General features: G+C 49.2%; 3 protein-coding genes; all 3 read right to left on the bottom strand.

Moving 5' to 3' along the window:
* Positions 1–3,677: 3,677 nt before the first annotated feature.
* Positions 3,678–5,762, bottom strand: GSTUM_00007020001 (uncharacterized protein; the record flags this gene model as incomplete). XM_002839121.2 has 3 exons in its annotated part: positions 3,678–3,988; positions 4,055–5,308; positions 5,364–5,762. 3 exons carry the CDS (start codon positions 5,760–5,762, stop codon positions 3,821–3,823), a joined length of 1,821 nt encoding a protein of 606 aa, XP_002839167.1. The 3' UTR covers positions 3,678–3,820.
* An 8-nt stretch (positions 5,763–5,770) lies between these two features.
* Positions 5,771–8,935, bottom strand: GSTUM_00007019001 (uncharacterized protein; the record flags this gene model as incomplete). XM_002839120.2 has 7 exons in its annotated part: positions 8,048–8,935; positions 7,843–7,983; positions 6,777–7,785; positions 6,604–6,710; positions 6,130–6,550; positions 5,828–5,976; positions 5,771–5,796 (listed from the first exon to the last, which is right to left on the bottom strand). Exons 1-7 carry the CDS (start codon positions 8,844–8,846, stop codon positions 5,771–5,773), a joined length of 2,652 nt encoding a protein of 883 aa, XP_002839166.1. The 5' UTR covers positions 8,847–8,935.
* A 1,104-nt stretch (positions 8,936–10,039) lies between these two features.
* GSTUM_00007018001 (uncharacterized protein) lies at positions 10,040–11,676 on the bottom strand. XM_002839119.2 has 5 exons: positions 11,293–11,676; positions 10,956–11,240; positions 10,737–10,881; positions 10,553–10,676; positions 10,040–10,466 (listed from the first exon to the last, which is right to left on the bottom strand). The coding sequence occupies exons 1-5, from the start codon at positions 11,558–11,560 to the stop codon at positions 10,389–10,391; spliced, it is 900 nt and encodes a 299-aa protein (XP_002839165.1). The 5' UTR covers positions 11,561–11,676; the 3' UTR covers positions 10,040–10,388.
* Positions 11,677–23,039: the final 11,363 nt, after the last annotated feature.

Raw genomic sequence — 23,039 nt, 5'->3', positions numbered from 1 at the left:
CCCACCAGAAAGTCGGGTAAGAGGTGAATGGGAAGTTAGGGAACGCTATAGTCGTCGAAACGGCGTCGTCCAAACCACCCTGAAGTGGCGCCGAAATCATTCCGCTAGAGTCAAGCAGGAGCAACTGGCCCAGGAACGCGAAGAGCTCGACGAGAAAAGATTCCTCAACTCTATCGTCAACACCGACAGCGGTGAACCCCCCTCCTCACTCAACTGCCATCATCGCCGACACCCACCCTCCGCCGAACGCTTCTCCATTACCTCCACCTCCCCAACCCCAACTAACCGGGCAAAAGACGGCCAAGACAACGAGCTCCCAAACATATTTCAAGAATGGAAATCTATCCCCAATGCTTTGGAAGTTGTAGAAACCCATTCGCTCGGCGTCATGCTCTGGATGATGCTTGAGCAGGTCCCCGCCGAGATCCTGGACATCACAGGATGTGCTGAGATTAGATGGTCTGAACAGATGAATATTCCCGATACCTGGCGCAATATGGTTGAGATGTGCGTTCGCGAGCACCCGGGGGAGAGGGTAAGGTTGGATGAGGTTAGGGCATTGTTCACGCAGGAAGTGGGCAGGATGTGGCAGGGTGGGTGGGTTGTTGGTGGGTAGAGGGTCTCTTGGTGGCTAACTGAAGTTTGCGGGTACGATAGGGGGGGGGGAGTTGCTAACGGGGGGCAGATGGATGGGTGCTGTGATGGTGATCTCTAACTGTTAAATTCAGTATTATCCGATCATGTGATATCACTCGCTTTCAATGAAGCGGGATAAATGGATAATTTACAGTCGCTTTTAGGTTATTGTGAACGTATATGCTTGGTGGGGTTTTCCTGTGGGTGTGCCCGATACTGGGAATCGTTAATACATTTCTTTACCGAATTAATACCACTTGCACGATTCACCACGAGAATACCAATCCCTAACCTCAAACCCGCCCTTCAAGTATCGTAGATCCTCTGGCCATAGCGCAGTTCGGTAGTCTAAAGGCCGTCGCTGGTATTTACCATTTGTGACCGAATGACGCTGCCGCAACTGTCACTCGTGCTTGCTCGCCACTTGTCAAAAAAAAAACTCTAGAAACGGATTACATATCCAGCCATACAGTAGATAGATAGAACTGTATTACATAACCCATCGCTACCGTGGCATCCAAGTTACCTAGAAGATGGTATAAGTTGCTGTGCTGGCCAACACATAGCTTGAGAGCTGAAGTTTACCAGATGATTTCCTGTTTTGTCCCTCCGTATCGTATCTCTGAAGCCCGGCACCCGCAGTATCAACGAGGTTCAATATGGCACTTACACGGCACCCAGAGCTCTAACCCAAGTCCTCAACAAAAGACTCTTCTAGAGGCCAGCGACAGGGATATATACTCAAAGCCGTTTTCTCCCCCACACGTGGCTACCTCCGGCCCAAGCAAAATGCGCGTACAGTACTTCCGGACCCGCGGGGGGGGGGGGCGCCCCGGCGTGCAGGTTGTTCCCTGTATAGTCGTGGGAGCGGTGGATTTTCTTCTTCTCTATTCTATTCTATTCGTTGTGCGGTACGTTTGATAAGCACCGGTGTGTGAGAGCAGTGTTAAACCGGTGCCGTGAGATGTGGTGTGTTGACGATGCTGGTCCACTCTATGTAGTGGTGATTCCGCCCGCTCCTTGCCGTTTGTATGGTAGGGTGTGTCAGTGCAGTGATGGCCGAGGGGAAAAAAACGGAAAGGGTCGAGTTCTACATTTGCTATTGTTCTCTCTCTCTCTCTCTGGTGGTCGTTCGGACGGACGGTCTAGGCGTCGACTCGCGATATATATATATCATATATTTAAGGGGCCCCCCGCACTCTGATCTACTTTTTTGTTTGTACTACAGTATGTGATGTCTCTTGCTCTCGCGCAGCTTGTTCTTCCCTCTGGGTTTGTTTGATCGTTTTGGTGGGTGGAATATTAGTGCTTATTCGCTGTGAATCGGAGATTGCGGTACTGTACAGTCAGTCCATCGACTACCGGTTTCGCTTATTTATAATACTTTGTCCTTTATTCATCGTTCAGCATACTTTGTTCGATGGGTGGAAATGGTGATTGATTGAGCAAGACCCGTGATATCATAGGTGGGGTTATCGTTCATGTTAAAAACGCTCGTAAAAAAAGAGTGGTCTTGTGTCCCAGGCGAAACTGCCATCTTGTCAAGACGAAGAGAGAGTGTGTGTGTGTGAGAGGGTGAGAGGGTGAGTGATATTATCACACATTTCTCCCCCCTTGGTTTTTGGAACACCAGAGCGTTAGTGCGCCCTAACTTATATACTGGGGTATCATAATAATAATAATATTATAGTATGATATTATTATCGTGGGCAATATTTTTTATGGTAGACAGCAAAAAATTTTTTGTCGGGCATGAACCGTTCAGGGGTCGACCGGTGGGCACCACCATCGTATTACCACCGCGGCAGGGCGGGCGGACGTGGAAGAGTTTCTGGGTATGATATCATATCAGTTAGGAATTTTCCTACCGGTACATAAGCATGACAGGCCAGGTTGGGTTATCCTTTATCGATCACATCGGCTACTAGTGTTGTCTTCCCCTTTCCCGATGGCGATGTGAGGGAGGTGGGATTGCGTGGTACTGTGCCGTTCAGTATTCGTGATGCGTCGCCTACCATCATGAATTCTCACTCGTGATTGGCTACCACGCCCCCCCCCCAGTTGACTCTCGCAAGGAAGAAGTCGGGGGGCATGATATCCGCTGTTACTTTGTCTCTCGGTATGCGCTTGTAGATCAACTTTCTCGTTCCACGGGTGTCTGTTTCCAGGGTCTTCCTATCAGCGGACCTCTGTTTAGGAAGTTGCAGCTTTTTTTTCCTTTCCTTTTCAGGGTTTAGAATTTTAATTATAATACCGGTCTATCTGGTTTGTGCATATTCTATGGTATCATACTAGCGAAGGTAGTGTTGGAACCTAAGAGTAGAAAAAAAAATCAAATTCTGTTCCCGCAATCTAACTTTACCTTATCCCTTCCGGGCAACCCCCCCCCCCGAGGAACTTGCCCCGACCCTTATTTACCCTCCAGATTTAATACAATACTGCGGCCCCCACGGTGAGATGTAAGCTCGTATGATACGGTAGTATGCTCAAAAGAAGAACCTTGCACACTTTGTCAACATTCTCCCTTCCCCCCCCCCCCATGACCCAACATGGCACTGCCGCCTAAACACCCCTACGAAACAAAGTACTGTCTTCACCCTCGCCCTCATTAAGCTGCCAGGTCCAGACACGTTTATATAAACCAGATATGATAATATTATCATAATTATCTATCCAATTAATCTGTAGGGCCTAGCCATCTTCCCCAGCCCGGCACTTGTCCAGAACGTTCTAGAAGGTGGGGATGGGGTCTAGTGGTAGTTTTGGGGTTTCGGTGGGCTGGGTGATCTTTGCTGTTGCAGCTCGAGATTAGTGGGATGGAGGAATGCATCGGCTGTCACTCGGCCATTTTTTTCAGCCCGGGGGAGGGGAGGGGGTAACGTGGGGCTTTAGCATGGGCCCGTATGTCTGGAATTGTGATATACGTATCATAGGGGGTGGTGCAGGTGGGATTCAGTGTTGTGCGAGCTTGATTGGCAGGGGGGTCACCCCTTTGTACGCTAGAGTACGATACAATTGTATGTCCGACTGGCGGGCGGAAATCAAGAATTACCCCTCGAGCAAGCAATCGATTAAATTATCGTAGAATTAATCGATCAAAGTAGAATTAAGAAAGGGAAAAAAACATAATTAACTTCACTCAGATATAATAGGAACAATAATTAAGGACCAAAACCCGTCTGTCTTATGCCCCAACCTGTTTCCGCCCCCTAAACACTCTAACAATCTTCCTCCACCCCCCAAGAAAGCACCAGGTACTAAAAAACACCACAAACAAGTTAAACACAATGTACGCCCAAAAGATGCCAAGGTCGCGCCAGTGGTGGTCATATTTGATATTGAAACTCGTCGCCTAAACCATCACCCATCCATCATTAGCCTTCCCCCCCCACCCCAAAAGTAGGAAAGGAAAACTCACGAATTCATCCCCATCCCTATACTGGCAAAACTTACACACGCCATTTTCCTCCTCAACATAGCCACCCAAGCGCTGCACGAAGCCAGCCGTGTACTCAGCACAGTCAGCGAAACCGGGGGGCAGGTTGAATCTCGCGAATTCATTCTTTGAGCAGCGCACGGGGATGTCGTGCACTAGCACGCCCAAAAATCCAGAAACCAAGTACTTGAAGGGAGTGACCCAATACACGAAGTGCCAAAAATTTGGAATGGCAGCGAAGGGAACGACGACGCCGCAGTATGCCACGACAAATAGGAAGAACACGGGTACGAATAGCGACGCTAGTAGCTCGTTCGGCGAGAACGCCGCAATGGCTTGGCCAAATGAGACGTAGTAGAGCTCGAATAGCAGCATTAGAAAATAGGTGTACCCGACCGTGAACGAGTCCCTGGGGAAGCCGATGGGGTAGTACCACGCTACAAAGTATAAGGTCCCCGCCACGATGCTGTAGGGGATTTCAACCAGGATGGTGCCGATGACAAAGGCGCTCCAGTGGTATATCTTGCTCGCGTGCTCGCGCGCCTGGAAGAGGTTGCGGAAGTGGAGGAACTTTGGCTGGAGTTGTTGGATCAGCGGTGGGGAGATGGTCAGCGTCATAAAGACGCTGAAGAGGCGGGACTGCATGTCGATGCTCGTGTTTCCCAATTTGTAGAAGGTAAAGCTGTTGAACAGGCCCGTGATGATGTGTAGGGAGAATTTGCCGATCGTGTATTGGGGCGTGCGCCAGTAGTTTACAAATGTCCGCTGCACCACCGCGAGGACTTGGGTGTGCCAGGGCATAGCGAATTCGCGGTTGTCAGCTATTTGGTTCTCCGAAGCCTGGGAGAGGCGGGAGGCTATCAGTTGGTTGATCTCTTCGATACGCGCGGTGTGGTTTGCCGAGTTTGACCAGACTTCGGCCCAGTCTTTTTCCTTGCGGTTGGGGTCTCCGGCGCCGATCGCCTCAAGCATGTACTCCGCTGGGTTCTTGTCCTTGGGACAGCGTGGGGCGCCGTTTGATTCAAAGTATTTTATCATCGTATGCGAATCGTTGCCGAGTGGCCCGTGGTAGACTACCCGGCCGCCGCTCTTTAGGAGGATGAGGTCGTCAAAGTGTTCGAAGAGGACGGCGCTGGGTTGATGGATGGTGCAAAGAATAGCTTGACCGGAGCCGGCGAGTTTGCGGAGGAAGCGGATGACGTTGAAAGCTGCATTAGAATCCAGTCCAGATGTGGGCTATTCGGAATCGAATTAGCACAAGTTGCCGAGTGAGGAGATGTGAGGTGCTTACCTCGTCAAGGAATATTAGCAACTCTGGCTTACTCGCCAATTCAACACCGATGGTCAAGCGCTTCCTCTGCTCTTGATTCAACCCATTCCCTTGGCTGCCAACGGTAGCGCCTGCAATGTCTTCCATCTCCAATAGCTTGATGATAGTCTCGACATATTCATACTTCTCTTCGAGAGGAACTTCCTTCGGCTGTCTCAACAAAGCGGAAAATCTGAGAGCCTCCCTAACAGTGGCTGTAGGCTCATGCACGTCTTGCTGTTCCGCGAATCCAGTGGCACGCTGGAAAGACGTTGGAAGCGGCTTCCCGTCAACCAAAAAGTCGCCCACAACTTTTCCAAAATGGATCCGCTGAGCAAGAGTATTCAAGAGTGTTGTCTTCCCAGCGCCGGATTCACCCATCAGCGCCGTTAGTTTACCAGGTCTGACATATCCACTCACGTCATCCAACAGGGTTTTACGCCCACCCTTAACTGGAATAGTATAAGTCACACCCTGCCATGTAAACACTGATTCGTTCCTGGCAACGCCGGACGTGGATTCTTTGGGATTATGCTCATCACCGGTAACGATCGGGTCCTTTCCACCAGACTCAACATCCTTCTTCTCCATCGCCCTCCTAACCGCCGCCGGCGCTTGTCCCCTTTTAAACACGGTCACAGAAGCCCCCCCGCTATTCGGCTTCTTAAGCTCAAGTCCTACCGCCGTCATGACAACAAAGAACACCCAAAATGCGATAATGAATCCGAAATTCCGCCAAAGATGCGACCGCGAGTAAGAAAATTGCGTCTGGATATAATCCTCCCCACGAACGATCGTGGTCCCGGGCTGGCTTCCTTGCAGTGCACATGACTGATATCGCGGGTCCACGTTGGGACCCACAGGAACTAGCATTGGCGGGACGCACTGTATGTTGAGATTATAGAATTCGTTCGCCATGAGGGCTTCGAAACCGTACTGGATCGGGTTAATCCAACGGAGCCAAGAAAACCAAGGGTGCATTGATGAGGGAGGGATCAGATAGCCGGTGTAGACTATCAGCGCTTGAATGGCGACACCTGTAATGCGGGTGGCTACGTCGAGGCTCGCAGAGAAGGCGCCGATCATGCGGAAGAAGGAGTACATGCTTGCCGTTATGACGAATACAACTAGGAGACTGATGAAGAATTGGGATGCCGTGCGTTGAAGACCTATATACCTTAATAATGCGGTGATATTTATGTGAGGGTTGGAAGAGACATACCAGACATGAAATACACAACTATGTTCCAGATAAAAACCTGAACAAAGCACAATGGTAGGTCCACGACGAACAATGCAATAGCGTAGGCCGACGGACGGTAAAACGAGCTACACTCAAACGTCAGCGTCGCCCACTCTAGTTCCCACTGCGTGGGACTACCGGAAAACACTTACAAACTCTTATGCTTCAACAGAATAGGTATAGAATAAAAGGCAGCCGTAAGTTCCGCAAGCGCAAGTAAAGCATTAAATAACAAAGTAAAAAACAAAATACCACCACGAGGAAACACCCCGTTCGAATCCTGCGGGAGGTTATAGAACAAGCTGCCGACGATCAAGCTCTGGAACAAAACACCCCCCCACTTACCGCCGAGGCTCACGGGGTCGCCAATCATGACCAAGAACTGGCGCTTCGTGCACGCATATACTTGCTTGTGGAACGGGATGGCGTAGTTCTTCGTTCTGGCCTTTTCGGTGGCCAGGCGTCGGCGCTCTTCCTGCTGTGCCACGACGGTGCTTTCGAACCCGGCAATGTCATTTTGCGTGGCGGTGGCGATCTCGGATTGTTGGTAGGCCTGCTCTAACTCTTCCGCGTTGCGGGGGACCTGGTCTTCCCAGCCTTGCTTTACTTGTCGCTCGTGTCTGTCCGTAACACTGGTCAAGAAGTCCGCCGTGGTCCAGCGGGGCGGGCACACGAAGCCCAACCCTTCGAAGTACGCCCTCGCATTCTCCGTAGGGCCGAAATACGCGCATCGCCCTTCGTCGATCAACAACACTTTGTCAAAAAGCTGGTAAAGGCTCTCGCCGGCCTGGTATAGCGCTACGAATGTGGATATGTTTGCCATGTTGCTAAGCGTGCGGAGGGACTCGACGTACTCGATTGCGGTGCTCGCGTCTAGGCCCTTTGTAGAATTATCCCAGCATTGGACGGAGGCCTTCGTGATCATTGCTTCGGCGATTGAGACACGTTTCTTTTCACCGCCGGAGACACCACGGACGATTTCGCCGCCGACTTTGGTATCCAATGTATGCTCGATCCAAAATAGCTTGCTGACTACTCGGAGGAACTCTTTCACGTAGTCTTTTCGAGACTCACCCTCGCGGCGGGACTCTTTGCCTGGGGTACGGGTTTCAAGGGCGAATTTCAGGGTGTCTTTGACAGTTAGGGTTGCGTAGTGAAGGTCTAGGCAGTATGAGTTAGCAGCGTTTAGAGTACGTGAAGTGGGGGGGGAGGGTTCACCATCTTCAGGATTGTACAAAACCTCCCCACGGTACTTCTTCTTCATAGTCTCGCTGTCCGTCCCACCGTACGTGACGTCCCCATTAACCTCTACAAACCCATCCCTCTGGTTCCCAATAACTTTCAAAAACGTCGAGCAACCTATCGCACCAATTAGCCCCCCTACCCTACTTTACAATAAAGCACATCACAACTTATCACTCACCACTCCCGGGTCTCCCCAAAACCAAACACATCTCGCCAGGCCTAACACACCCCGAGAACCCATGAATAAGGGTCCTGATCGCATGCCCACCACCTCCCTCCTTCCTCCCGGAGGAGAGGCCTCTGATCGCCCTCAAGGGCCCGAGAAAGAAATCCCCATTCGTGGGCTGGAGGGCAGCTCCAAGACCCTGTCCTTTAACGACAACATCCTTAAACACAATCCCCAAATGCCGTGCCTTCTCCTGCTGCCTGGAACTGCCGAAGATGGAGGATAGAAGGGCTTCGATCTCGGCATTAGTCTCGGGGTCGTGGTCCTCGACCACGGACGAGAAATTGGTCTTCCGGCGCGACAGGATACGCATTATTTCATCCTCGTTGAGCTGCGAGGTTGTGCGTGCTAGGTTGGTGTTTTGACGATTGGTGAGCACTGGGCGGATGGTTTCTGTGGTCACCAGGGGGTTGGAACTGATGCTTGTGGTTGTGGGGGTTTTCTTTAGCTTATTGTCTGAGGGGGAGGAGGACGAAAAGTCGTTCGCCCGGTGGGGAGGAGTTTCGAGGATGTTATCATTGGCGAGGGTCTTGTCGGAGGACTCATGGCGGGTGGAGGAGAGGAGTTGAGATGGTAATGATTCTTGAGCTGTTCCCGGTGTCGAGGAGGTACCGGTGTTGGGAGTTGGAGCAGCAGCGGTAGTGGATGAATCTCCCCCGATCGACGAGGGACCAGGCGTGGACGGCCACCCACCCGGTCCGGGGATTCCTTCCTCAGTGCGGGAGGGTCTAGCAACGGGTCTGTCCGCCATGGCTAATTAGTAAATCAAGAGAGACTACGTTATCTTTCTTTCTTTCTTCTCTTTCTTGCCCTCCCCCCTCAGTTTGAGTTGCTTGAGAGAGAACCAACTCAGGTGTGGAAAGATATCCAACCCACTACATATAATACCGTGCGCACTTCGGTTGCCCTCCCCCGCTCCACCCGCATCCGACAGACGGAGCACAATTTCTCCGAACCCGGACGCCCCCTTCCTTCCTCCAACGGTTCACTGATCATGCCGGTATAATAGTGCACCATTGCGGTAGTCTACCCAGAAACGACACTTGGGGACTTACTGATCCATTCACTGCACCATCCACCTGAATTGAGTGAAAACGTCATGATAGGATATGGTAGCTCCCTTAAGTTACCCACACCCACACACTCGCCGCACTCCAGCATTACCGGCATATTACAAAGCGATGGGGTCGACAAGTCTTTCAAAGAAAGGGTCGGCCAGGCCGCAACAAGTTAGGTTGGGTGATTAGGTTAACGCCTGGTTGTGTGTGGGTGCACAGCGTCATGGTTTGCCGTTGAGGCTCGTACTTGTATTCCTTACCCCATCATCCCGTATGATATTTGTATGATACTCGAGCACGATCTGATATGAAGACGGGATGGAAGCCCTACCCCCCTATCCCCTCTTATTAAGAGACCGGGAGGAATAAAAACCAGGTCCATCATTGTTCACTTGGAGCCCCGAGAGGTCACGATCGCGGTTAGGATACGGTATTAGACTAGATACGTAGTGACCGTGGTTCATGTTTTTACTTGTCGGGTTTGGCTCCGATAACAATACTGTATCATAGATAATTTACTCGTGTGAGCACTCCTTGACCACCTGCTACTTACCGCCACTCTCCAAGGTCCTATCCATAATTTCGCCATGGCCTAATTTACCCTCAAAGAGGCAATGGGGGAAAGAAGGAGAAAGAAGGAGAAAGGAGGAAAAAGGAGGGAAAAGTGTAATAGGGTTAGGGCTACCAGACTAGGATGTTAGGGCATGGCCCGTAGTCGGAGCGAATACCGACCGACTGACGCGCAAGCATTCAAACCATCGTAAACAAACAAACAATCACTGCTCGAGTAAATTACAGTATACAAGTATATTGTACCTGTATCATACTCGCACTCGAGTACAGTACTCGAGTACCGGTATGGTAGGGTACTAGTATTCAAGGAACGTACATGAATCACTCACTCGCATTACTTGTACGACTACATTATTCATTTCGAAAGTGGAAAGCAATCCCCGCTTAACTCCGTTATCCTACAAGTGCGCCGGCACTCGTAGACTCGTAGACTACTCGTACAGCACCGGTACTGTGCTTGCACCAGGCGGATGGGTGAATGAATGGAAATGGCCAATGAAGTGATCCCTCCCCCCACTGGCCGAAAGCAACCACACTTTTTTCCCGGTCGGAAGATCACCCTTCATGCGTGCCGAGAGGGGAGCGGGGATGTGGGGATTCATAATGGGGCGGGCGGAAATGGGTGATTCGAGGGTTGGGTTAGGACTACGGATAATGATGACTCAAGCTTCTGCTTTTACAGGGTCGTCGTTCGGAATGGTGATATCTCCAATCAACGGTCTCAGTAACTCTGGCACGATCTGCGGATACCGTACTCGGGTAGGGTGGGTAATCAGCAACATGATCGCCACATATGCTCGCTCGTTTTGCTTTGACTGGAACTAACCTTCGAAGCATCACCCTCGAATACCCAGTCAAACGCCTTTTTACCGCCCCGCCAGCCTCCTGCACTGACATCTAAGTCTACTATGGCCACTTTGCCACCGCATTCGCGGACTTTATAGGCGTAGCTAGTCGCAATTAGTGCCCTTGATTGGGGGGGGGGTGGGATATGGACGGGATAAACTAACTCAGCGGCGGGATTAACATTCCCACTTGTCCCAATAACAATGCACGAATCAACTCCACTGTCAATCCACCGGTCGATGCTAACGAGCATGTCCTCATCAAGCACTTCTCCAAACCAGACGACGCCAGGGCGGAGGAGGTTATTGCCTGCATGATGGATAATTTTTAATTAGGCACTACCAATGGTGTGGAAAAGAGGGGGAAGAGGAGGGGAAGCGAACATTTAGGACACTTGGGGATTCTCTCTCTTGGTACTGGTTCTAGAGGTGCACTCTCGTCGTAGGCTAACCTTCCCTCTTTCCCCTCTGGGTTCGCGTTCAGTTCCGGACCGGGAGCGCGTAGCGCAAGACTCTGCTTCGCTAGCGGCACCGCGAGCTCTGGAATAATAGGATCGCGGAAATCCTGCACTCTGTAATCGCAGCTTTCACTAAAGCACTTGACGCCGAAAAGATGTCCATGGAGATAATCGATAGTTTCCGGCGGATGATTCGCACGTGCGGATAAACCTGTGTTATCTCACCGTTAACCCCCACCCGCGTTACGATAAATGTAACTCACCGTCGACATTCTGCGTCAAAGTCCGGAACCCTCCATCACCACCCTTCCTCCTCGCTAGCTCCGCGAGCGCAAAGTGCGCAGCGTTGGGCTTGGCCGCGAGCGCCATATGCCGTCTCATACTGTAGAACTGCCAGACGAGCCCCGGGTCCGCTTCGAATGCCTCGGGCGTCGCGAGCATGGTCGCTTCGTAGTTCCGCCACGTGCCCCCCGCCCCGCGAAAGGTTGGGAGCCCGCTGGCAGCTGAGAGGCCGGCGCCGCAGAGAGCCATTATGCGCCGGCTGGACAGGAGGTGGGCATGGAAGGTTGGGAGGTCCGTTCGGGGGGGCATTTTGGTTTTCTGACCTTGTTCGGGTGGGGGGAGATGAAGGTGGAAGGGGTTTTATGTGGGGGCAGGGAAGAGGGGATGGCTCTTGATTGCGATGGAGTTTTGCGGTGGGGTTGTGTTTTGCTGGGATGTTGGCGTCATACCGGCATACTCGAGTATTGCAAATGGACTCAAACCGGGTTCCAAAAACAACCAAAACCCGATGTCTAGCTAGTTATCATAATAGCAACAGGAAATTTTTGAAGAGAAAAAAAAACCTGTCAGATGAAACTGCTTTTGAGGAGAACAAACTAGTGCCTTTTTTTCTCAATTAAGTATTGCAAGCAAGGGGAGTTGGAAGAGAAAAAGTGAAAATTTTGGTGAACGAAACCAGGGACAGAATATAACTTACCTCGTGTCATGCTGAAAGATACTGTAGGGAGAGGTGTGGGTAAGACATGATGACAAGGGTAAAAAAAAAGTATAAGCACGAGATACGAGAACATTTACCAACTACTTTAACCACAATTCAGAGTTACCATTAACCCACCGGTAGTTGGCTTGGGGTGATCATTTGTGCCGGGGCGGGTACGGTATGATATGCACAGCACTGTGCTCGGGGGGGGGGGAGGCACATTAAAAACGGGAAAGATTTGAGATCTCTGTTGGGTGAGGGTAGCAAATATGCGAAATCGACCCACCAGCAATTGCAGGAGGACTTTGGGACCCCGCTAGGATCCCTCCACCTCATTGTCTACAGGACTACTTGCCCAGGAGAGATTAGACCTCACACTGTTAGATGAGGCCAGCAGCTAATTGCAAAAGCTAGTATTAGGCAACACTTAGTACTTGGTTGAAACAAGCATAGTCTACCGGTAGCAAGTTCCTACCAACTGGCTGGCAGCTTCTTTGGCAGAACTTGCGGGGTACGGCTTGGTGCAGCAGCTTCTCGGTAAACCATTACTGTAGAGACAGCACGTTACTCGTATCACTACTCGTACAGTAGTGGGTTGCATGGGTCAAACTTTTGCTGTCGGCTACTATGAAAAAAGAAAGAAAGAAAGAAAGCACTGGCAGGCATAGGGGGGAGGGGGGTTATTTCAAGATTGGACAGCCTGAGAGAGGGGCTGGGAGGATATTATGTGGTTAGATTAGTGTGCTTATTTTGTTGGAGATGTTTACTCAAGTACTGCACTACTTGGATCACCCAGATTGCAGGGGGGAGCGCGAGGAGGAATGTTTGGTTCCTTAATTTGCGCAACAAATAGTAATCACGGTTTGTGGGACAATTTATCTGGACCGAAAGGGCCCTCGCCTTGCATGGATATACCTAGTTGGGGGCATATTAATGGTTCTACTTATGTGATGAACATTCTTAGCCCCCATGTACGGTATACTCGAGTACCGGTATCCTACTCGCAGTAGAATACTTCCCTTCGCGCAGGTATTTTATTATCATTGTTATTATTATCAATAAGTTATTGCTTAACTGTTTTCTTAGGTATGATACAAAGATAATTAATTTTTGTTATAAAATAAAATAAAGTGACAAAAAATCATCATTGGTGGCCACTTTACACCAAAAATGCCGTCCTTCACAGCGCCAGAACTCAACCGCTTGGAGTGGACGTAAGTCAATTCTTCATGAAATAGTGGTCTTGAGTACTCTAAGACTGATATTTAAATTTTGAAGTGTATAGTGCAATTTTGCCTGAACGGTGGCCAGTGTGAGGTTGGCATTTCTCAGAGCAGGTATATTTTTGTATGAGTGCCCACACCAATTCTTGGTGTTAAGTCCACTGGCAGTTTTGGAACCATTGCCACCAATTGACGAGAACTTCCCACAGAACAGGCAAATTTGTTGTAGCAATTATGATTTCCAGAACCACCATGTCTGAATATCTATTGATATATTTATCATTTTGCTCGATTAGGAGGGGGAAGTGCAAATCGCGAGTTCTTTGACCCCGGATTCCGGCCATTTTGGTTTGTTTGGCCGGTACTGTACATGGGTTCACCGATGATAAATTTTGTCCAAGAACTATATTACACTGATCCTCTCAGTATATTTGCTTCCAGAAAGATAATGTATGTAGCAATGGACACGAGCATTGCCTATCATGCTCGAGTCTAGTCGATTATGGTCGGATTTTTCTCCACTAGAATTGCTTTTCTACGTCAACATGTGATAGAAGATTTAAGGCAGCCCCGTTCGACTCCATTTCCAACTACCAGCACTTTAACTAATAAAGCAATTTTTACTAAACACAATCGCTCCGAGACCTGTGCGCCCGAGCCATTCGCGCTACTCCGTTTCACTTGGAGGGTCCGATACCGTTTCTGACACTAGCCATGGGATTTTGGGGATGATGGAAGTGAGGGCTTTTTGATAAGGTTAATTTCGAAGGGAAATGGGTCGAAGAATTAACAATAGGGAGTTCTCGTTGAGAATGTTTCATCGAGTGTATGGGGTAGACAGTTTTTATACTATTTGATATCACATGATTGCCGAGTCGTGTCATAAATATATGGATAGAGTGATCGATCATGATTTAGTACCATCGACTACTATGATACCGCGGCTTGAGCATGATCTGATAGTGTATCCGTCTCTATCTGCCCACCATCCCCGTTGAGCCTTGTTAATAGGCTTTTTGGCACACCTCACTGCTCTAGGAACCATTATTTAGAAATCATGCGGTGGGCTTAAGATACCGTATAGTATTAAATTTATAGCTAAGCTAGGTGAAGAGTGCCCAAGCTAGAGCTCATTATATTATACTAAGATGAGGGACTATATTAGACGTATATAGCTGGAAAATCCCTGAATTGGTCTAGGAGGAGGTCATAGGGTAATCCCCTCAGCCGCACCACCGCTACAACAGCCCTGTATGCCCACACCGGGGAATGACCTCCCTTTGCGCGCAGCCTATAAATCCACAACGTCCCCCACTAGGGAGATTATCCAAACTTGGTCCTGGACCCATTGGCCTCCTCCCTCCCCCTTGCTATCACTTCCCCCCAATCCAAACAACTCCAGGACATGCTCCCTCCCACATCTCACAACAATATTTAACGGGTCTCACCACCAACATCGCCCAACACCGAAATAATCTGTGGATGCTGTCGGAGTAACTGCGTAATCCTCAGGCGGCGAAATTCCACCGCTAGGTGAAGTGGCGTTTGACCACCGGGTGTGGTTTCGTTGACATGTATGCGCGGATCAAACAGGAGGACGCATACGACTTGCGTATAACCGTTCCTGCAAGCGGTATGAAGGAGCGTTTCTCCCTTTGCGGTGGTGTTGGTGTCCACCTCCGGATGTAAGAGGAGGCGGCGGACGATGACCGCGCTTCCACTGCTTACGGCGGCATGGAGGGGTGTTTCTCCGTGGAGGTTTCTGAGATTGGCGTCCACTCGCCTGTCCTCTAGGAACAAGTTCACGGTTTCCAGATTGCCAGCTTGAGCCGCTATATGAAGTGCGGTATTCCCAGCTGCCGAATCGTCCACTCTGCCCACGTCCACTCGGGGCGAAGACAGTAACAGGCTTACAATCTCAAGATTGGACCTACTGGTCGCAACATGTAGTGCTGTTCGTCCACGGAGGTCCACTATATTCGGCTCAACCCTCGGATTCGAAACCATGGTCCAAATAACGGGGATATGCTCCGACACAACCGCAGCATGTAACCCAGTCCCCCCTTCGTAATCCAGGGTGTTAGCGTCGATGCGCTCGTCCTCAAGCAGACATCGCACAAAAAGATGATTCCCAGCAGCAGCGGCCAAATGCAATGCAGTCCGCCCCAGGTAGTCCTGGACATTCGGGTCAAAAAAGTTAAGAAAGAATCGCACGATAGGAACGCATCCCCGCAGTGCAGCAAAGTGAAGACAATTCTTCCCCGACGCATCCCGAACAATTAAGTCTGCGCCCTCGCCCTGGGCCAGTATCTGCACGATTTCTCCATGCCCCCCCTGCGTGGCGAGTAGGAGGGGAGTCATGGATTTGTAGTCCCTCCAATTAACGTCGACGTCCCCCCCTGTGCGCCAAAATCTTGACGAGATCTACACGCCCAAGCTTCACCGCGAGGCCCAGGACAGTACGTCTCTTGAAGTCTTTTATGTTTGGGTCTAGGCCTGAGTTCAGGAGTGTCTCGAGCACGCCGGCGCTCTGTAATACTGCCGCCTGGTGTAACAGGGTCTCCTTGTCTATAAAGTCTAGGATGCCACGGTCTATCAGGTTCTTTACTGCTACCACGTCCCGCTGCGAGGAGAGTTGGTATAGCAGACGACGACCTTGCTTGCACGAGCGGGAGTGGAAAAGCCTCACCAGGAGGTGTTTCATGAGGAGGTGGCAGATCTGCTTGTTGGTCCGAAGGAGGGCGCATATGTCTTGTGGTGGGAGGTGGTCTGATATGTCCAGGATGAGTTCGTTGTGGAGGGAGAGGAATGTTGGCATGGCTGGCTAGTTAACCACCCTGTTGGAGTTAAGGATGCGAGTGAGGAGTACCGGTTAGATGATGATTGGAGAGGGGGGAACCGGTTTGGGAGAGGGAGCTGTCCATTTTATAGATCAAGAGATGCGGACTTTGTAGACCTGGTGGTAGGGTTAGAAGGTAATGTTGTATTGGGGATTTAGGATGATGGGACTGGTCTTGGGAACATAGAATGGTTTGATATCGTAACTTCTCAAGGGCCTTGAGAAGGAGCTTTTCAAGTTGAAAAGTGCCATCTCGGTGGAGGTGATACGTGACAGGTTCCCACAAGATTATATACCCACTTAGGATATAATGTATTTTCAAGTTGTGAATCACCTATTTCGGCGATTATGAGAAATGATCAGAGCGAATCAAGATGGAATGAGGAAACAGGCAAGACTTCTGGAAGGGCATCATTGATGTAGATATCTCTGCGAAGTATGATAACCCTCAGCGTCCCCGAACCATGCGATGCTCAGGCTATGAAGGGTCATTAATCGATATAGGTCCTGAAGAAGGTTGTATTACAGTTCCCTTGGATATGTGATATCTCGAAAACAAGCGGCTTGTCTTCAACCCCAAATTCTCCTGTGATAATGACAGTAAGCTGAGGGGACGGAAGCCCATAACTACGGGGCCTCATTTCGAGAAGCTTAACCTACCCTAAATTTTAAGAATGGGCCAACAGTCAGCTTTAAACCCTGGATCTAATCTCCCAAGATACCGCCACCCTTTCTAACACGGTCGCTCTCTTACCACAGATCAATAGTTTTCCCCCACACCACTCCACCACCACCATCACCACAACAGCAACTCCCGTCGCAACTACAGTACAAAAAACCAATCACCCAGCCGCAGAAATGGCAAGAATTTCCGCAACCACTATTAGAGCCGCCAAAGCCCCCAAGCACATCATTAATATCGGAATGTCCCCCGACGAATACTTTGAGCTCAAGATCCACATCAAGTCCATTGTTGTCCCCGGCACTCCGGGATTTGAGGGTAAGCGTTCCCGCAACAAAGTTGAGTACCGCAGGTGGCTCGGCCAAGCCCTTGAGGAGATTGGCCCGAAGTTTTTCCCAGGAGGCGGGAAGAAGTTGGTTTGGCCTGTAGACTACGATAGGTGTGTTTTTTGTTGCCTAATTTGATTTATTTCTATCTCATGGTAGTTGGGAGGCTTGAAGCGCTCACTTTGGTATCATAGGATTTATGGTGCTGTTGATCAAGTTATCCAGGCATTGGGTTATAAGATTAGGAGGGATCATAAGAAAGTTGAAGGATTGAAGGTTGATAAGGGAGAGAAAAATGATGAGATGGGAATGGTTGAAAATGGTGAACATTGCGAGGGTGGACTTGGTGATACCAACATTGACGAAGATTCCTTCATGATTGATCCGGAATTTGCGCAGGAGGAAAAGCAAGTGATGGAGGTGGCTGCGATGGGCCAGAACGACGTGGACGGGGAAGCCGCGGGAGCAAAGATGGAACCGGAGATGGAACCAGGGCCCACCGAGTTGGAGGACTTGTTTGATTTGATGAGAGTATGTTTTCCACCCCCCTCCGTGGCGATTTATTTGTATTGAAGCTAACAGCTGCTTGTTATAGCCCGAGGTCTTTGCTGAGTTCCCGGACCTAGCTGATGAACATTTCGACTGGGCTGGGATTACAGATTCCCAACGTCCCGAGCCGGTGCGTTACCTGGCCAACTAAGGCCAATTCGATCTCTCAATTCGGAGTGCTGAAGCTAAACTACGGGGAACAGAATGTTCGCCTTCTCTTGTTGATCGCCTAACTTGGCACCGACGTTATCCCTCTTCCGTTGGACACTCTAGGTAGTCCTCGGTACTGTTTGCTTGCTCGCGTGTTCTTGGGGGGTGAGGAGAGAAGGGGTTGTTCCTGTAGTCGTAGTCTGATCTTTTTCACACCAAACCCAATAAAAAAAACATTAAACAATTTATCTTTTATACCCTGATTCTGGTTGTATTTGCCATGTATTGATTTTCACGGAAACCCTGCCAGGAAAAGATTGCGCCTTGGGATCCCGACGTGGGTTGCTTGGTCCGGGTTATGCCGTCATAGAATCTCAATCGGTGGGCACTGGACCAAGCATGTTGTCTGGATATATTAGAATCTAAGCACAAGATCTGAGAAAACAAGAATGAGTCAAAACTGAAATCAATTCGTTTCACGGGAGGTGACACTATTGTAGAGAATTTTCATAAATACCCGTTCAGTCGCTGCTATTCGGGGGGTCTTTATTCCTGCTTGAATGTTTCCACGAACGAATTATTCCTCCATACTTTAATACATGGACGCTATCGGGTGGCTTCCCGTTTACGCCTAGATCATGTTCTCTAACCTCGGCTAGCTAACTTTCCCTTCGCTAAAACACTGCTGTGGAAAATTCACACATCTTCCTGAAATTGAATAATTATCAGCCAAGTTCTTAAGACTCAGTGTGAACATATATACTCCCTACTAAAACACTTGACCGGGAAGTGAGTCAGCTGCAGAAGCGAATTGCTCTGTATGTGAATTTTTCTCAAATCCTCACTGCGGAAATTTCGACAAAACCAAGCCTCCGAATTCAGCCAAAAAAAGAGCAAATCTAGCATAATACGCTACCGGGGATACCTCCTACACCTACGCATTTCGTCTTCCCAGCGTTGGGCATCAATTGGGATTTTCAGATTTCCACTTTCTAGGCGCATTCTAACTGACTAATTCCCCCTGCCTGATCCGCCCCCCTGTTCAACACGGTATTTCATCGACGGCCGAAGCCCAGGAATTTGGAACCCCACCCTTGACCCGCTGGGGTCGCTCATCATTCGGAAAAGAAAAGAAAAAAGAAGCACTCTTTCAAACCTCATAGTGTGATCACCGAGCTTTTTCCGTGGCCGGTTGGTTTGGATGCTCTGCGGTCGTGGGAAGGGGGAAAGAAAAAGGCCGCCATGGAGAAGAATGGGAAATTGGGAATTCCTCCCCACGTCTTTCTGCGGTGGTAGCGGTGCTAGGCACTCCTATTTAAGTAGGACAGATAATATTATTATTATGATAATTATGATAGTATTATTGGTACTATCACAGAATTCCTGGGAATGGCCTGAACATTATTATACGATAAGCGAGATCTCACGTGATTTTCTAAAAGGGCCAAAGGTGGGTTGCTCACTCGGGTGAAGCTCTCCGTTTCCCGATCCACTGCATTTGCCTAGCACTTGGTGATGTCTGTAAAACAATTACTGTACAGTACCACTACCGCCACTCGTTGCCACACCGCCACACGAGGTTAAAGGCTCCGGGGCTTTTGGCATCTCTATTTTTTCCAATTAAGGGGAAAGGTATGATGGCTACCGTGAGGTGCACTGTCAAGAATATGGGGAATTCAAAACTAGTCCCACAAGAAACAAAAAATCACTGTTCATTGAGCAGGATTCATGTCGTTTTGAGCCATAAGTAATACCATAGGGAGCAACAGTATCCAGGAGCACGATACTGTAGGAGGTATTACTCGTGCGTCTCAGCCAAGAATTGGTTTCCCTATTTGTCGTAGTGAGTGTGGGCCGGTACTTTTCCACCAAATAATTATAGTGTATGGATATTGCGAAATATAATATTTTGTAAACGTGCAATAAGAAAGTTCAAGATCATTCCATCTATTCCATAATGCCAGACTACCTCACGGCGGGAAGTCTGTGACCTTTGCATATTCTTTGTTTTTCTCTGGCGTTGCCTTGGGCATGACTGCAAAGGCCTCTGATCTCCGACTCCTATCATAACTTCCATTTATGCACAGGGCGCAGCCACTCTATTACCTGGGAGTAATTTCTTATCTACCCCTGTACGAGTGCTCACAGGAGGCTTATGCCTGCCAATTTACGCACACTAATTTACTCCAAAAGACAGGCCAAAATACATGGATATCGGAGCTTAGCCTCTGCCATCATACCTAAGTAGCTTGTAGTTGATAAATCCGCTGTTCTGGCACGGGTGGGGAGGGCTCCGCGGAGAGCACTAGCAGCAAATATATCTTGAGGGAACAAATTTGTGGGTGGTTCCTGACTGACATCAAGATTCATCGTGCTCGAGAGAATAGTTAAGATCACCGGTACAACTAAATCTGTCGAACAGTCGTTTGTTTCTGGGGGGGGGGTCCCGGGGCTGTCCGGCGCACCCGTTGGGGTGTTTCTCGTCTTCCGTGATCTGGTCCAGGTGGTTTTGTCAGACCTTCAAGTCTGTTAGGGGTTCCAATGTGGCACGGCAGAGTGCCTGCGTGGGACAGTGACAGGGGCAATCTCTGGTGGTAAAATATTGTTAGAGGTTGGATGCAGGAAGTTTGTAGCTGATTATATAAGTTGTGGGAGTCTGGTGGATCTTTCAGGGGTATGATTGATTGCTGTGACGCCTTAGTGATATACGGAGAAGATTCTGCAGATATGGCCTTCTTTTGTTATCACGGAAGTGTGCGGAGGAATGGGGACATGAGTGGAGACATAAATAAGTATGGTAATCTATGGAAGGGTTAGGATGCTTTGGTTATGCTTTATTTGTACACCTGCCTTTACCGTTGGTTTAGCTGACGAAGAAATGTAACAGAGAGAGGTATTTACCATACCTTCCTTATCTTTCCCAGTGCACAAGTTCCAAGCAAATCCTCTAGTTTTACCGTCTACCACTGTGAGACCGATATCCCACCTTAGTCTACCTTAATAAAGATTGGTATCGTAGATCCTAGGTCATGACTAATGCTTCCTAATATTAAGTATCCCTTCTTCCCGATTGCGCGGTGCTTTGTGAAGAGATTCCAAAGGTTGTAATTGGAATAGGTTGGCCCCAGCTATTTCCCCTCCACCGCTCATATGACCCTAGCCTTATGGCACTATTTCGAACGACGAAATCCTCAGACACCTTCTGGTTGCCACTTGGGCCTCGTGTCATCCACAGAAAGGGTCACAGATCCGTTACTAGCAGTAACCTTTCATACCCGACTTTTGAGAGAGAATACAGGAAATTTGCAAAGTAGCCAATGGCGAAAGGTGGCCTTACAAGGCTCTCAGAGTAATGAGAATATAACTAAAGAAGTATAAGCTGAGAGCTTAATTGTCCTATGCTTCCTTCTATCTACTGAGGGGGATCGAGTGTTTAAAAGGACAAAGAATAAACCAACACAAGGGGAATCCTAGATGGCGACTTTTTCCCGAGCACGAAAATGAGCTTACTAAAGAGGTCCGTGTTTCCATCCGTCTTCAGTGTTGGATATCGTCATCCAGCCTACCACCGGTTGTGTCACAGCGATGTCTATATGTCGTAGTACGACATCTCTGGGGGAGATTTTTTATGTATTTAAGGAACCTGTTTATCCCACCTGGAGAGAGGGTCACAACTAAGTTTTATTTCCGGTATACTATACTTCCGTTCATTTTTTCCAATATTGCGACATTCAGGTCCGCCATATCCACGAGTGATTGGCAGTGACCCTCGACAAATAGGGGTTTGATAATAACCCCCACCACCACAGACCAGTTTGGTCATTTTCTCACGGGAGTTTATGCAGGATTCGGAATCTAGAGTTGCTTTCTTAAATTGAGTGAGGCAAACTTTTTTTTTTGCTCTTCATATTTCTTCCTTTTCTCCCCCCCTCTTCCGCCAAGCCACACAGCAAAGCACAGATCTCACACCTACGTGTATGGTCCGGGGCTGGATTCCACCATCTCACAACAGGACTGGTTCTTCCTATGGACGTCAATCTCCTGACTCCAAGTGACGGATCATTCAATGGTAACCCATTGCAATTGGGGAATTAAAACCCTGGGCTCCTGGCTGCACAGGGGTCAACAGATTCTCCAATCTTAACCACCGAGCCTCCCAGGTATATATCACGTGATATCCTTGTAGGAAGGGGTATCATACTTATCCTGCTAAATTAGCCGGTGGTTTTTTATATCCCTTCGTCCGGGCTCCAAGGGCAACGATATCGCTTTCTAGTTCCGCAAATATGTCCTGAAGTCTAAGTACAATCCCAGCCTAGCAAACGCCAAGAACTCCAGAAGCCTTTACGGCATTAAAATTTGACACTAAATGCGTTATTGGAGCAGAAACACGACATCTTCAACAGACGGTATCAACATTGATCGCTGGCAGCTAGCGACAGGGTCCCTTCGCGTGCGAAGAGGTGCAGCAGGGTGCCGGCATTGGAAAAGGTTATGTTTGGCTCTATGAAATGCCGGATCTGAAGGAGGTTATGTATTGCAGATATAGAAGCACAGACAAGTGCATAAAGAAAGAGTGCCGCAACATAGTATTCATAACCTGAGAGAACCCTTTTTAGGGCATTGCACCCGAATTTCAAGAAAGGCGCCAGAGTCAAGAAGTCGAGAACCTACCAATAACTTGACACAAAACCTGCAGCCAACCTTAAGCCCTAGATCTCCATCTCCCATGGTAACATGGCACCTCAGATTGAATACCTCTCTCTTGATGCTGGCTAAAAATTTACTCCCACACCATTCCAACACAACCGCCCAGACAATGCCGCCAGATCCCCAGGTCATCCGTGAAGCCAGGGCTGTTACTCAAACAGTCAAATTATATGCTTTCTCTGTAGTCACTTGCGGCATAGGTGCTAGTTGCTTATGCCACCAGAACCAAAAGGATGACAAGAAGCTGTTTAGCCGCCTTATACATTTGTTAGCAAAAGTGGTGAGGGAGGGGCTGTCTCGGAGCGGCCGGAAGTGTGGGTTTAGATTAGCGCTCGGCATGACCGCCTCACCGTCCTCCTCTCAGGCCCTGGTGGGTGAGAACCCGGCCACGGGTTACCGGAGGAGTTACAGCTCAGCCAACCTAGTGATTATGGCAGGCAACTTTAACCGCCTGGAAAACAAGACCTCACAACAAATGAAAAAACTTTCAGTCGAAAACAGTGGCCCTTCGGGGCTTAAGGAGCAGGAGGGCCAGCAGAAAGAGAAGGA

The sequence above is a fragment of the Tuber melanosporum genome (assembly GCF_000151645.1).
Source record: "Tuber melanosporum whole genome shotgun sequence assembly, scaffold_31, strain Mel28".
NCBI classification, from domain to species: Eukaryota; Fungi; Ascomycota; class Pezizomycetes; order Pezizales; family Tuberaceae; genus Tuber; species Tuber melanosporum.
The sequence above is the reverse complement of the archived record's forward strand: the minus strand, read 5'-3'. Positions and strand labels throughout refer to the sequence as shown.